Source organism: Xenopus tropicalis, chromosome 2 (assembly GCF_000004195.4).
Source record: "Xenopus tropicalis strain Nigerian chromosome 2, UCB_Xtro_10.0, whole genome shotgun sequence".
Classification (NCBI taxonomy): Eukaryota; Metazoa; Chordata; class Amphibia; order Anura; family Pipidae; genus Xenopus; species Xenopus tropicalis.
Genome location: NC_030678.2, coordinates 70,814,796 through 70,829,895, shown reverse-complemented (window position 1 = coordinate 70,829,895; position 15,100 = coordinate 70,814,796). Strand labels below are relative to the sequence as shown.

At 38.7% G+C, this 15,100-nt stretch overlaps 1 protein-coding gene across 9 annotated transcripts in view; it reads right to left on the bottom strand.

Annotated features, from left to right (window-relative positions):
- The window catches only part of LOC100492268 (periphilin-1-like), a 34,401-nt gene that overhangs the window by 3,206 nt on the left and 16,095 nt on the right, over positions 1 to 15,100 (bottom strand). For 5 of the 9 annotated variants that reach the window (XM_031896860.1, XM_004910668.4, XM_004910666.4 and 2 more), the window contains exons 5-9: positions 13,506 to 13,549; positions 13,225 to 13,428; positions 5,985 to 6,179; positions 3,871 to 4,023; positions 730 to 1,198 (exon numbers count right to left, since the gene is read on the bottom strand). In XM_031896860.1, coding sequence (XP_031752720.1) covers positions 980 to 1,198; positions 3,871 to 4,023; positions 5,985 to 6,179; positions 13,225 to 13,428; positions 13,506 to 13,549 — 815 coding nt within the window. In that variant the 3' untranslated portion in view covers positions 730 to 979. Of the gene's footprint in view, positions 1 to 729; positions 1,199 to 3,870; positions 4,024 to 5,984; positions 6,180 to 13,224; positions 13,429 to 13,505; positions 13,550 to 15,100 lie in introns of those variants that run through there. The other 4 variants (XM_004910670.4, XM_002932993.5, XM_031896861.1 and 1 more) reach the window with 3 other exon arrangements.

The following is a 15,100-nucleotide window of genomic DNA, read 5'->3' as shown; positions in this document are numbered from 1 at the left end:
ATTTGTTGCGGGCGACTAATCTCCCCGTGTGCCAGAGCCCTAATAGATCTCTGCTACTGCAGGGTACTAACCACTGCAAAATGCCTTTTCACCTCCAACAATAGTTGCCGGTGGAAATGCCTACACATCAATTCGGCTTTCCAAAGTTGCCTTCAGGAGGAAGCATTGCACGACTCTGGAAATCCGAAGCCATGTGAAGGCCTTTCACCCGTGACTCCTATTGTTGCTGGTGGAAAGGCATTTCAGATCAGTTAGTCACCAGCGATAGATCTCTGCTACTGCAGGAGACTAACTCGCTCGGTGGGATATTAGCCTAATAGGTCAAACACACGTAACAAAGTCAAGTATCTTAAGGCAAAGGCACACAGGGTGTTTTATTGCCAAAGTACTTTCAGGGAGAATTACTGTGTTAAAATGCATTGTGCTGCTGGCAGCAATTTTTCATTGTAATGATGAAAGATACACAGTGCCCTATTGCACATTTTTTTGTTTTTACATAAGTGTTTCTGCCACCCTTAATAACTGCCTGTATTTGTATATAAACTGGAGCAGGTATAGAAGGCACAGACCGGCCAACTGTAGAGGAAGTCACCAGAGACTTTGCACTCAGTTGGTGGGGTGCTTGATAAAAAAAAAAAAAAAAAAAGCCCAAAGTCTCATATACACCAGCTGGACACTATATAAGTGGACATTATTTGACAGTTTCAAAACAACGTAATTACACAGATGTTATTAAAGACACTTTTTTATTTTATTTTGCCGACTGATCCAGGACCAATTTTTGGCACATGATGCATTGCATTATGAGAAAAGAAAAAATGTGATTAAAAAGGCACTTGGTTGTGTAAAAGTACTTAGAGAACAAATTTTCTTTTTTAAACAAAAAAAAAAAAATATACAATATACAAGAAATATCCTAGTCTGCATCCCAAGTTATGTAAAAAAATCTTCCAAATAGAAAATTGTAAACAAGCATCTATCACTCATCAGGGTCCTGTACATTTTTTTCAGTACTGAAAAGGACATTGTTTTCTCTATCATAGCTTTCTATAAAGCTGGTCAGTTCATGCACACAACGACCAGCTAGGTCATACAGACTAGAACGAAGAGCACTAGCTATGGCAGCCTGAATTGTTGGGTTCTTTTTCAGCAGTGTGTCTGCCACAAAAGCAAATGTTCTGCAGTCTTGAGCATATGCCTGTATAAAAAGATGGTAAGAGTTTCAGGTACACCTGCCACAACACACATTTAGCAATTATACAATATGCTCTCAATGCATAAAAGGCACCCACCCTGCAGTATTATGCCTTTATATGGTCACAGTACTCCGATTACGCTTTTAAGGAAGTTTTATAGAAAGCCTCAGGCTCTGTTGAGGACTCGTTCATAGAAGGCTGTGTACCCCTATTCTCTCTAACAGCTGTTTTCAAAGAGCAGAATAGGAACATCAGATGCTTTTTCAAACTTGACATTTTTGTTGTGGCATGCAGCTAACGATTTTGTGAACCAATACAAACAAGACTTCTTGTAAGCAAAGTATATTTAACTGTTCACTATAAACTACAATGCTTCCCTTTCTTGGATTCTATTCACTCAAATCGACACTCCTTACACTGTGGTTTGCACCTGGAGGTAGCTCAACACCGACTTATTAATGCAACAATACATAATGTAGCCCTGAGTAAACTTTATAAGGGAATTATTGGAATTGAAACACTTAACAGCAATATAGTGAGGCTACACATTACTCGAACAGGTTGTTGGTTAAATACATCTCATTCATGCTTGGACATTTGTACGCATCTATTCTGTTTTGTGGTAACTACTAATTGCTATTGAATAGGGGGAATGTTTTATGGGTTGTGGGTATTTTACCTATACCTCAGTTAATGTGTTTTTTATTTTATATTTGAAGAATGTTGATCATAGTGACTGGCAAAATAGGGTTGGTAATTTATAGTTTCACTATATGTATTCTTCTTTTCCAACACAGCAGAAGCACATACATGCATAAGTATTAATTTAGGTTAGTGGTTGGGGGGTTTGTATTTATACTAGCTTTTAATACAACTAAGAAAGGTACACTTTGCAGAAATGGAGGAAACATACATATAACTAGAATGAAACGTGATGTGCAAAGGTAAACCACCCTTTTAAGTGTCTGACCATTAAAAAAATAAATGGAGAGTATACACCATTAAAGGGGATCTCCAGCTTCCAAAGCAAAATTTGTTAGAGCCCCACACAACATAGAAACCCATAATATACCTATCACTATAATCTGTTCCTTCAAAAAGTATGAATAAATCCAGCTGAAACACAGTTCTTCACTTTCTGCATCATTTGAAATCCTGGTAGGGGAGGAGGGACTAAAACATTGATGTTACAAATTGTAATAAGTTCTCCACAGCTTACAGACAGAATGCAGGAACTATATAATAGGGCTGTGGAATTGGTACATAAATGCTCGGTTTATGCTACCACCGGCTCCAACTCTGACTCCATTTACCCAAATTTGCTTCCAACTCAGATACCCAAATTTGCTTCCGACTTCACACACCTTCTATATAACCCACAATCTATTGCCCTGTGATGTTACTTTTCTTATTGGTAACATATGCAGGGAACTGAGATTTAGAGGATGCAAGCTGAAAGCAGGCTGAGGACAGTCAATTGCTGTTACATTTTTTTTTTTGAATCTCAAAGTAGTCAGCAAGATCAGCAGAACAGTTTAAAATACAGATTAAAACTTCAGGAGTATTATTTGCAAAGCATGTGATTATTTTCACTCTTTTACGTCTCATTTTTTTCTCTAAGGCTAATGTCTCATGGAGTGAGTTAGTTCTGCTCCCACTGGTGACTAACTGCTCCGAAATGCCTTTCCACTGGCAAAAATAGGAATTGCCAGTTGAAAGGCCTACTCATTGCTTCGCTTTCAGAAGTTGCGCAAAGTTTCCTGCAAAAATAAGCAGAGATCTATTGCAGGCAACTAACTTGCTCTCTGGGACATTAGCCTTAAAGCACACCCACTGTAATGTAAGGATGGGTGCAGTTTGATTCACTAATAAGTATAAGGGCAGGGTTATGATGTCCCTGGTAAGGCTTCTGGCTCCTATTCTCACTTTGTGTAAACTTTTAGTTTCTTCATTGTTCACACCTCAGGCTCAGACTGTAAGCACCCACATTGTTCACACCTCAGTAGGAGCAGTGCCAGCATTGTATCACTGTATGTACTACAGGCCCAATGCTGCCTATGTGTATGGCACAAACAGGCACCATAGGGCAGGCAGAGTATAGCACACACAGGCAGGGTAGGGCAGGCAGAGTGTGACACACATGGGCAGCATAGGGCAGGCAGAGTACTGCCTGTGTGTGCCTTACTCTGCCTGCCCTATGTTTGTGTGTGCCATACCTTGCTTGCCCTATGCTGCCTATATGCCTTACTCTGCCTGCCCTATCCTGCCTGTGGGAGGTGAACCTGGCAGGGATTTGTTAGCAGTTCGATAAAGCCATTAAATGGTCCCTCTAAGGTGTCTAAGTATGTGCTGGGGATTGCTGTGCTACCCACAGGGGAGAAGGAGGCATATAAGATTTATGGGTATGTCTTAATATGACGTAATAATTCTTTCACATATTAATGATGGTTGATATCCCCACAGTGACCACCATTTGAGTTTTAGCTGCGCTACCACCATTAATGTGGGCAAATTCCGTCTCTCGGTACCACAGACGTTGGACAGCACTGATGTATTGTATATAGTTTCTGGCAAAGGCTTTTAAGGAGCCAAAATTAATGAATCTTCAAAAAAGAATGCTGGAATATTTGGTTGCTACAAATACAAGGTACAGCAATCATTTGAAGTAACTTACCATCTCCAGCTCTTCCTTTTTGGTCAAGATAAAGGCAGTGCGTAGTGCCAGAGCAGTTTCAGATGGCTCCTGTCCTATTTCAGAGCCGGCTCCACCCTGATCACTAACACCTGGAGTTACTGGTGAGGGTGGGGAAACAGCAGTCCAGTCATCCTAAAAAGTAAATGTAAAATGCAAAAATGATAACTGAATGGCTGTAAATTCACAGGTGACAAAACAGATATGTCTCTAAAAGTGTGTAATTGCAGGAAAATCCATTGATGACCATTTTGGTGTGATTTACATGCTTATACTGACATACCAGCAGCGATTTCAATAATCCACAACGGAAACGCCTTTATGGTAATTTTGTGTCTGATATCAATGCAGGTGACACTAAAATGGTCATTCAGACAGCATTGTATTTGTTTTGTCTTATCACTTGATTCAGTTATTTGATGGTGTTGCAGTACATTTCGATATGTATTTATGCAGTTAAAAACTACAGGCAAAATGCTTCCCTTCAATAATATAGGAAACACATCATGAAGCTCAATTATCATCATATTTGCACCAAAGGCAGTAACCCAGAAAACAAGTACAGCAAACATCTGATAGGTTGCCATGTACAAATTCCAATTTACAAATTTTAAATACTTTGAAGGTTTTAGATTACCGTATATACTCGAGTATAAGCAGAGTTTTTTAGCACCAAAAATGTGCAGAAAAACGAATCCTCGGCTTATACTCGAGTACAGTAGGGGCACTGCTGGAGTACTTTTCACACGGGGGTGCAGGCAGGTGCGCACAAGTATATACGCGACTGCGCGGCACGACTGGTGTGCTCAGGCGACGCACGGAGGGGGGGGGGTGGGGGTGCGCGCGCAGCGACTGGCGTGCGACAAAGTATTCACCAAAGTCCCCTTGTGCTTGTTCAACCAGCCACAAAAACACAAAGTAGGTTTTTCTAATTAAACAAATTGACAAAATTTGAGCGGGGTCATGCCATTTCTGACACCCATGCTTACTAAATCCCTGCTCTATGTATTTACATTCCTGCAGAGAATAATTGCTAAATCTTGTAAATACAGTGTGGGGGTGTGGACACTTTAACCTAAAATCTCAACTTATTGTGGGGTTGTGGAAAACATTTTGATGCATTTCTAGGTAGATTCAGATTTTTTTGTGCTAAAACTTTTTCGGGGGTGTGCGTGCGACGACATGTGGTGTGGTATAGGCAAATTTTATACATGCTCTGCTTATTCATTTAATACCATTCATTTATTAAAGTGGACAAAACATAATGCAAATATTGTCTACTTGTTTAAAAAGGAATTAGAAAGAATTTAATCATCATCCCTACAGCATCAACTTATTTTCTGCTTGATAATTTGAACGACCCCCTAAGCCTTTCACCAGCTGCTCAGAGCACACTAAGCATGTAAGTGTTGCAGACCCTTCTAACAAAATCCAAGATGAGAAGCTCCTGTTACAAGTTTGAAGGCATGGATCATTGCTGCTAAAGACATGCTGAACCTTTAGGCTGGTGCAGTAAGAGCACTTATGGTATTTATAGCCATATTCATTTTTAGGGTTTACTTCTTTAATAGCTGTGACTATGTAATTATTTTGTATTTTATCACCATTGAAAAAAGGCATCCAGCCCTCTTCAAACTATTATATGTATCTACCACTACAGCTGCTTTAGGGAGAAAATTCAACTGCACAGCTCCTTATCTTCTATACTGCATGGCACTATGAGGCTTAAAGTTGATGAATAGGCTGTTTTTTTACCAATCCAAATATTTAACTTGTGCGATACCCAAAGTGTCACTACTTTCATTCTACATTAAAAAACATTTTGCCTATTTTCAGAGAAAGTTGTTGCATTTTTCAATGAACAAGTCCTATGAGAAATTCCTACTAGAAAACCAAGCAGAAGATCCACATACAAAAAGAAAAAAAACAAAACAGAAAGGTTGCTGGAAACACAATTTTTACATATTATTAAAGTAAAACTTTTACTATGTAACACTGTAACATTTAACTGCTGATTCTGACTAAACACAACAGACTTTCTAGACTATGGCTATAAAAACATAATGAACTATTGGTCTATTAACATATTTATATACCAGCAAAGGGATCTTTATCTTGTCTTCATTGCAGCACATTTCTGGAATCCTTTCACTACACAATTTCTTTACTGTGCAGGTCTCTCCCTCGCTTTTATTGTTGTTAAAGCTATGTTCTCCTTCACCAGAGTGCTCTCTCTTTACAGTTCTAGTCAATGTGTCATCCTTTTGGCTGTCAGCTATAGGTAAGCTTTCCTTTAGAAGACAGGACATTAAAAAAAAAAAATGCATTAGTCCGTTTTAATTGCAGCAATGCAGACACACCAAGAGCTAAAAGGGTTATAATATTCAAACATTTGATTGCTGAGTTGCCATTAGTAGAGAGGGGTCGTGGTCTGGTTATTAAAACACTACAAGGCCTATGGAAAGGTTGTAATGGCCTAAAAGCCTAAAGCTGGTCAAACATGGGCAGAGTTAAGCTGGTGATTCAGCCCCTTCAGACTGAGTTTTTAGCTTATATGTTTATGTATGGACCCTTCCCAATAGATGTCTGGACACAAATCGACCTGACCTCCTTCCTACTGTATCTCATACCACTTGGCACTTATTCCCTGTGCATTTATATACATTGTATTTATTATAACACTCCTCCCTGTGTGTAATTTTGTATTTTGTAAGATTGTACAGCGCTGCATACCCTTGTGGCGCTTTATAAATAAAGTTATACATACAGTGGAGGAAATAATTATTTGACCCCTCACTGATTTTGTAAGTTTGTCCAATGACAAAGAAATGAAAAGTCTCAGAACAGTATCATTTCAATGGTAGGTTTATTTTAACAGTGGCAGATAGCACATCAAAAGGAAAATCGAAAAAATAACTTTAAATAAAAGATAGCAACTGATTTGCATTTCATTGAGTGAAATAAGTTTTTGAACCCCTACCAACCATTAAGAGTTCTGGCTCCCACAGAGTGGTTAGACACTTCTACTCAATTAGTCAACCTCATTAAGGACACCTGTCTTAACTAGTCACCTGTATAAAAGACACCTGTCCACAGAATCAATCAATCAAGCAGACTCCAAACTCTCCAACATGGGAAAGACCAAAGAGCTGTCCAAGGATGTCAGAGACAAAATTGTAGACCTGCACAAGGCTGGAATGGGCTACAAAACCATTAGCAAGAAGCTGGGAGAGAAGGTGACAACTGTTGGTGCGATTGTTCGAAAATGGAAGGAGCACAAAATGACCATCAATCGACCTCGCTCTGGGGCTCCACGCAAGATCTCACCTCGTGGGGTGTCAATGATTCTGAGAAAGGTGAAAAAGCTTCCTAGAACTACACGGGAGGAGTTAGTTAATGACCTCAAATTAGCAGGGACCACAGTCACCAAGAAAACCATTGGAAACACATTACACCGCAATGGATTAAAATCCTGCAGGGCTCGAAAGGTCCCCCTGCTCAAGAAGGCACATGTGCAGGCCCGTCTGAAATTTGCCAATGAACACCTGAATGATTCTGTGAGTGACTGGGAGAAGGTGCTGTGGTCTGATGAGACCAAAATAGAGCTCTTTGGCATTAACTCAACTCGCTGTGTTTGAAGGAAGAAAAATGCTGCCTATGACCCCCAAAACACCGTCCCCACCGTCAAGCATGGGGGTGGAAACATTTTGCTTTGGGGGTGTTTTTCTGCTAAGGGCACAGGACAACTTATTCGCATTAACGGGAAAATGGACGGAGCCATGTATCATGAAATCCTGAACGACAACCTCCTTCCCTCTGCCAGGAAACTGAAAATGGGTCGTGGATGGGTGTTCCAGCACGACAATGACCAAAAACATACAGCAAAGGCAACAAAGGAGTGGCTCAAGAAGAAGCACATTAAGGTCATGGAGTGGCCTAGTCAGTCTCCGGACCTTAATCCAATAGAAAACCTATGGAGGGAGCTCAAGCTCAGAGTTGCACAGAGACAGCCTCGAAACCTTAGGGATTTAGAGATGATCTGCAAAGAGGAGTGGACCAACATTCCTCCTAAAATGTGCGCAAACTTGGTCATCAATTACAAGAAACGTTTGACCTCTGTGCTTGCAAACAAGGGTTTTTCCACTAAGTATTAAGTCTTTTTTTGTTAGAGGGTTCAAAAACTTATTTCACTCAATGAAATGCAAATCAGTTGCTATCTTTTATTTAAAGTTATTTTTTCGATTTTCCTTTTGATGTGCTATCTGCCACTGTTAAAATAAACCTACCATTGAAATGATACTGTTCTGAGACTTTTCATTTCTTTGTCATTGGACAAACTTACAAAATCAGTGAGGGGTCAAATAATTATTTCCTCCACTGTACATACATATATATCTATTTGGCAGTTCAGACAACCCTGTCGGATGGGGACTGCATCAGATCGTTGATGCAGTCCTCTCTTGATAGGCTTGCATAGGTGTCCATTATTATCTGATTATTGGCATGGGAACCAAACAATAGGATCAGCCCAATTTAGCCCAGAACAAAGGTGACCAAACTGGGCAAAGGTTTGCTCGTTTGAAGAGGTAGCCAAACCAACATATCAAGCAAAAACAAATGATTTATACATACAGCTCTAAAGTTAACTTTTCAAATACAAATAAAAATTGTTACAGGGCCATCTAAATGCTAATATGATCTCAAATCTAACATTAAAATGCAGATTTAGCAAAAATGGTGCGTATTTTTGTTTTTTTTATACTTCAAATAAACTCACATTTAAAAAAAAAAAAAAAAAGCAATACAGGTATAGGACCTGTTATCCAGAATGCTTGGGACCAAGGCTATTCCGGATAAGGGGTTTTTCCGTAATTTGGATCACCACACCTTAAAGGACAAGGAAAGGCAAAGTCACTTGGGAGTGCCAAAATGTTAGGCACCCCCAAGTGACTTTAATCGCTTACCTTGTACCCTGGGCTGGTGCCCCTGTTAGGAGAAAACAGTACCAGCCCGGGGTACCTGTAGCGATGCGCTTCCTCCTTCCTGCTTCGTTAAGCTGTGACTATGCGGCAGGCGCATGCGCAGTAGAGTGAAAAGCCGACTTCTCTGTTAAAGTCCGGCTTTTCACTCCACTGCACATGCGCGTGCTCGCAAAGCAGGAAGAAGGAAGCGCTGCAGCTACCCCGGGCTGGTGCTGTTCTCTCCGTACAGTAGGCGATTAAAGTCACTTGGGGGTGCCTAACATTTTGGCACCCCCAAGTGACTTTGCCTTTCCATGTCCTTTAAGTCTACTAAAAAATCAATAAAACATTAATTAACCCCAATAGGATTGTTTTGCATCCCATAAGGATTATTTATGTCTTAGTTGGGATCAATTACAAGGTACTGTTTTATTACTACAGAGAAAAAAGGAAATCAGTTTTAAAATTCTGTATTATTTGATTAAAATGGAGTCTATGGGAGACGGGCTTTCTGTAATTCGGAGCTTTCTGGATAATGGGTTTCCGGATAAGGGATCCCATACCTGTACCATAAATTTATACTTTGTGTTATTTTTAATTGGTTGCTAAGCTCAAAAAATTTTTTAGAACAAACTTGAAAAAGCCAGAACAGACTACATATTTAAATTATAACAAAGACAGCTCCCATTAACTTCAACATGACCTCGCATGCTTTTAGATGATGAAGTTTAACATCAGATTTTTTTGGGTTTTAACACAACGTTGATAAATAACCTATGAATGAAAATATTTTTAAAACTTTGTATTATTATTTAAATGTAAGTACAATACAATTTAGGCAGATTAGTATAAAGAGGAGAAAAGAATGTTGTCAGGACTGGTGTTGAGGCATTTATTGTGTAGTGTAAGGGTATTTAAAAATAAACGAGAGAGGCTCTGACACTATATGTGTAACATGTTAATTATCATAATAAAGACTCAATGTTGTATAGCACAAGTCCAAATTATTATTATTTGCAGTGCATAAAAAGTTGTCACCACAGAACATTGGATCACAGAATTTTAGCAACCTAGCCACACAGACTGTAAATACTGCTTCTATCAGCTTTGACCATCTGGACACTGAAATTTTCCCCATTCAAAACTACTCAAGCTCTGCCAGGTTGCACAAGGATTGTGAATTAAGTTGGCAATACACGCACCAATGATATTGTATGAAACCTCGTTTCGTCCCATATTCAGTGCGTGTACGGCGGCTCGATGAGGCAACAGATATTGCAAAAGGCTACGATATCGGTCGACTCACCAGGTTAAAAGATTTTGATTGGGCGCCTTCAATATCTACGTAGAGGGCTGAATCGGCAGAAGGAGGTAGAATTCCTATTGTTTCTACCTCCATATCTGACGATTCAGCCCTGAACGTCTGTGGAGGGTGGGAACGATCGAAATGATCAAAATGGCCACTAATTCTCTTTTGGATTGAGATCTGGACTTGGTCGTTCCAGGACATTAAAATTATTAAAGTTGTCACTTTCTAATGAACTTATAGATTTGCTAAAACAAACTGAGCAATAGAAACATACATTATAATGTAGGTTGAAAAAAAAAAAAAGCATCCATCAAGTTCAACCTTTAATGTCTTAATAAAACTTGCCTAACTGCTAACTAATCCAGAGGAAGGCAAGAAAACCCATTTCAAGCCTCCCCAGTTTCCTTGAAATAGAAAAAAATACAAGATGGCAATCCCAGGATCAACTTAGAACTAAGATATTTCCAGTAACCCTGTATTTTATCACTTGATAAAAAGCCATCCAGGCCCTAATAATATGAGTGCACAAACAAGAAAAACAAAACAAAAATGATAGAAATGGGGGTAGAGAAAGTTGCCACAGTGAGATTTATTCTTTAACCCTTTAAGTGCCACAAAACATAGAATCTATGTTCTGTTGATAAAAGGACTGAAGTGCCACAGATTGTAGATTCTCCTTTGCTCCCCGCTCGTTCCCCAGCCCCTAGGCAACAAGCAGAGGTGGGGAATGAGTGGCCTCTGGGGCGCGATTGCCCAGGGGACCCATAGGAAACGGCAGGCACGCAGATACTACATGCCTGTCGTTTCCTTGTCTTTTATTTCCTCCACCCACTCACCTGATCTGGGAAAGACAACGGTCCTCCAGTTCCTGCATCCCCTCCAGCTCCTTCAGGATGGTCTGCCAACCCCAGATTTACACATTCACAGCACTCATACTTGCACATGCAGACAACACATGTTTTGCCAAGAGTACACACACACACTTACACAATTTTGTGGTATTTTTTTATCATATAGTTTTTTTTGCCTGAAATTTTTTTATTGCCATTGTGGATAGTGTATTTGCCAACTACACTGTGCAATACCTTTTGTATGTTATTTCGGTCATATATTAGATGTTTGGTGATATTGGTGCATTTTTAGTCATTTTATTGCATTTTCAGTTCTGCTTACGTGCTCAAACTATGACTGTGGACTGCAGATATCACTAGGCAAAAAAAAGCATTGATTTTAGTAGTTTTAGTGGACTTTAGCGATTTTATTACATTCTGCATTGCTCTTGTTTTTGCCCATGGGAATTTTTTGTCTGCTATATATCGATTTGCGTGCGTCTGCATGCCATGTAGTTTGGTAAATCTATGCATATTGGACATCAAACTGTTCAGTAGACCCCTGGCATTCATATGTAGAATGTTTTATGTGGATACACTACGAAATGTGGGGTATATAATAATAAAATGTAAAATGCAAGCTTTGGGACGATTTTCTCAAAGTTTTCAGTAGAAAGATGTATTTTGGTTTCATCAGAATATGTACTTTTGGAAAATATATGGTTTTCTAGGGTCTCCGTGCTGTTAGGGGGTCTTATGGCACATAATACACATACTGGGTGCTTATATTTCAGCGGCCAGAGTGTCAGTCGTGAAAATTCATATGCACTGTTTTCATTTGGGTGCCTCTGTACACAACATAGTTTCATAAATCTATGCATATTGGGCATTAAACTGCTCAGTAAACCCCTGATGTTCATATTTAGAATGTTTTATGCCGATATGTTATGAAATGCGGGGTACATAATGGGATAAAATGCAAGCTTTGTGACAATTTTCAGAAATTACATAATAATTGCTACCTTTAGCTTAGCTTTGCTGTTTGGTGATTTGCCATACAAATTTACCCGTTTTACATTTGGCAGAATGTGTATTTTCTAAAAATATGAGGTTTTTCTGGGGTCAATTTACTTATTTCCCACTTTTACCACACATATTTCTACTATCAAATATTGCAATACCTGATTTATATGCCATGAAATATGCATGCACTAACTTCCTTTTGAAGTCTCTAAATGCCAGATAATTTGGTAATCCTATGCACAATGGGCATCAAACTGTTCAGTGGACCCTTGTCTTTCATATTTAGGATGTTTTTTCTTGGTACCTAATGCTGTGGAAGATATGGTGCTTGAAAAATGTGATTTTTAGGTATTTCATCAAAACCGCCAATTTTGGGAAATCATTGCAACTCCATAGTATGGAGTAGAAAGACATGGGTGCTTATTCGGAATTCATCTTAATGCATAATTTACATATATATATATATATATATATCGTTTTTGGCGGGTCAGCCTATTTTTTTGTGTTTTTTACCCCACAAAAATGCAGTAAATGAGTTGCATTTTAGGCAGCTGAAGTGATCTCTGGGGCAATTTGTATGCACTAACTTAATTTTGGAATTAGTCAGTTGGCTTTCATATTTAGGATAATTTTTCTGCACTGTGTACTTTTCAAAAATATATGGTTTCTTGGGGAAAACCTAATGTTTCAGGATTTTTGGCTTGTTCGAAAGACATGAGTATTTCCAAATGAGTTGAATTTTTGCCCATAAAATAAAAAAAATTTTCTGGTACAAATCCCTATATCATGAAAAATAGCAATTGTTCCAGAAGCATAAATACACAAAAACTCAGATTTGTAAAGCTCAGGTTCTCCTGAAAAAAAAAAAAATTTTTTATATATATATATATATATATATATATATATATATATATATATATATATATATATATATATATATATATATATATATATATATATATATATATTTGTCTTTTCTCTGCCTCCTGACGAAAGTCTCTGTGGGGTACTGAAACACTTTTTTTGTTTTATTATATAAAATATATAAATGTGTTTTTCCAACAGGCTGAGAGAAACAGATCCACTTTCCAATAGAAAAATGCAAGGCTCAGAAAATGGGATCTATACTTGTGTGACCTTGCCCTTATCTATAGCAATATAATCACTTTAAGCTACAGCAATATGGATTATTAGCATTATACATTTTGTATACCTCTTTGGGTTCTTCAGTTATCTCTGTTTTAATTTCAGCAACAGGTTTAATTTCTATGTCCTCTGGGCACTCTTGCTTCACTTCAGAGGCTGGAACTACACAGTCTTTTAATGTGCTCTCTGTCTTAGTATCCTCAGTAGGTTTTGGGGTCTCTTCTGCACCAGTTTTTTCTTTTGATGAAACAGTCCTTTCACCTTCATCCTGCTGGTAAAAAGGAACCATGTCAAAACCTGTCTACACAATGGCAGAAGTATCAGAACATGACAACAAGCAAGTCTTACCCCAGATACTAGCACCACAACACTGCGAACAGGGTTTGGGACCACTGAAATACACAAAAATATAAAAGCATTATCTACAAATTGTTAATAAAATCCTTACAGCTGGTATGGCATGCTAAACAATACACGCACCACTGCCAAGGTGACAGTCAAAGAAGTTACCATTTATACAGAAAATGGTAGCATTAGGGTAGTGGCAAACACAAGGTTGTTTGCTGCGAGAAAATCTGGAAGGATGCAGGCAGCAAATCTCCTGAAAATACCTACCCCTTTCCTAATATTTGGATCACTGCATGTAAAACACATTACAAATACTAATTTGAACATTAGTGAAGAGGAAAGTATTTTTTAGGAGATTTGCACTACCATGTGCAGCAAATCTCCTTAAACCACTTTCCCCTTCACTCTTGCATGCCATTAGGCTAGAGCCACATGGGCCAGAATCTCAGCCTGCGGATAAGTGCAACATGAACCGAAGCAATGCTTCAACCGGTTTCTGGCTTAAATACGCTGCATGGGCCTGCATCTGACCCGAAGCAATGTTTCTGGGTGCAGGTACAACTTGCAGATTTTTAAAGCATCAGGGTGGATTTTCAGTCATAATTTATTCCACTGGTGATTCCTTTTATATACATTTTTTATATTTTTTATGAATTTTATATTTTTTATATACCACTCGAAAAGGCTTTCCATTGGCAACAACAGGAGTTGCTGGTGGAAAGCCTTTCGCATTGCTTTGATAATCTGAAGTTGCCTGCAGGAGGAAGAGATCTATCGCTTAACCGCTCCGTGGGCCTTATGTAACTACAAAAGAAAATGGATTACTATACACAGCTGGATAATCGCTTTTGAGAACACCTTGATGGTATCTTAGCCTTATTTGCACATAGTGTGGCCTGGACTGTTGACAAGCTATGGCCAAATGTATAATCAGCTTTAGAGTAAGGTCACTTGTGCATATTGTCAGACTGCAGAAAAGCACAGGCTGACAATAGACCCGTAAGATCAAAAAAAAATCTTATTGTTGTGCCTGCACCCAGAAGCAATGAATCCGCAGGCACACACAACAGATATCCGCCAACTAATGCAAGACTTGGTTTGTTGGCAGATATCAGCTGCACGTGCCTTGCCTGCATCTGGGCGGACACATTACTTCCGAGCACAGACCCAAGATTTTTCATGGGCGGACAATACGAGCCTTACCCTTACACCTTTCAGCGGTATATCTACTGTGTGCAGCAATGCAGGAGATGTGAGTTGTACAAATATTTGTTTTATTTTGCTGCCCAATAATTTTTGCAGACTAGTTGTAGTGTGTCTCAAAAAATGAATGCGCAATTAAGTTGCATTTGACATTAAAATATGCTTAAAGTTTATTTATATTTATAAAAAGTGTGCTTTGCTGCTACAGAACAAAATATGTTACTTGATTAATCGATATAGAACAAAATTACCAAGTTCAAAGAAACAGTTATTGTAAAACAAAAATAATTAGATCCTGTTCAGTGGTGAAATTAGCAGCACAAACTGTAAATATTTTTTAACTTAATGACTAGAAATACAACCTTATTTGCACAGTCATCAGACCATCTAAA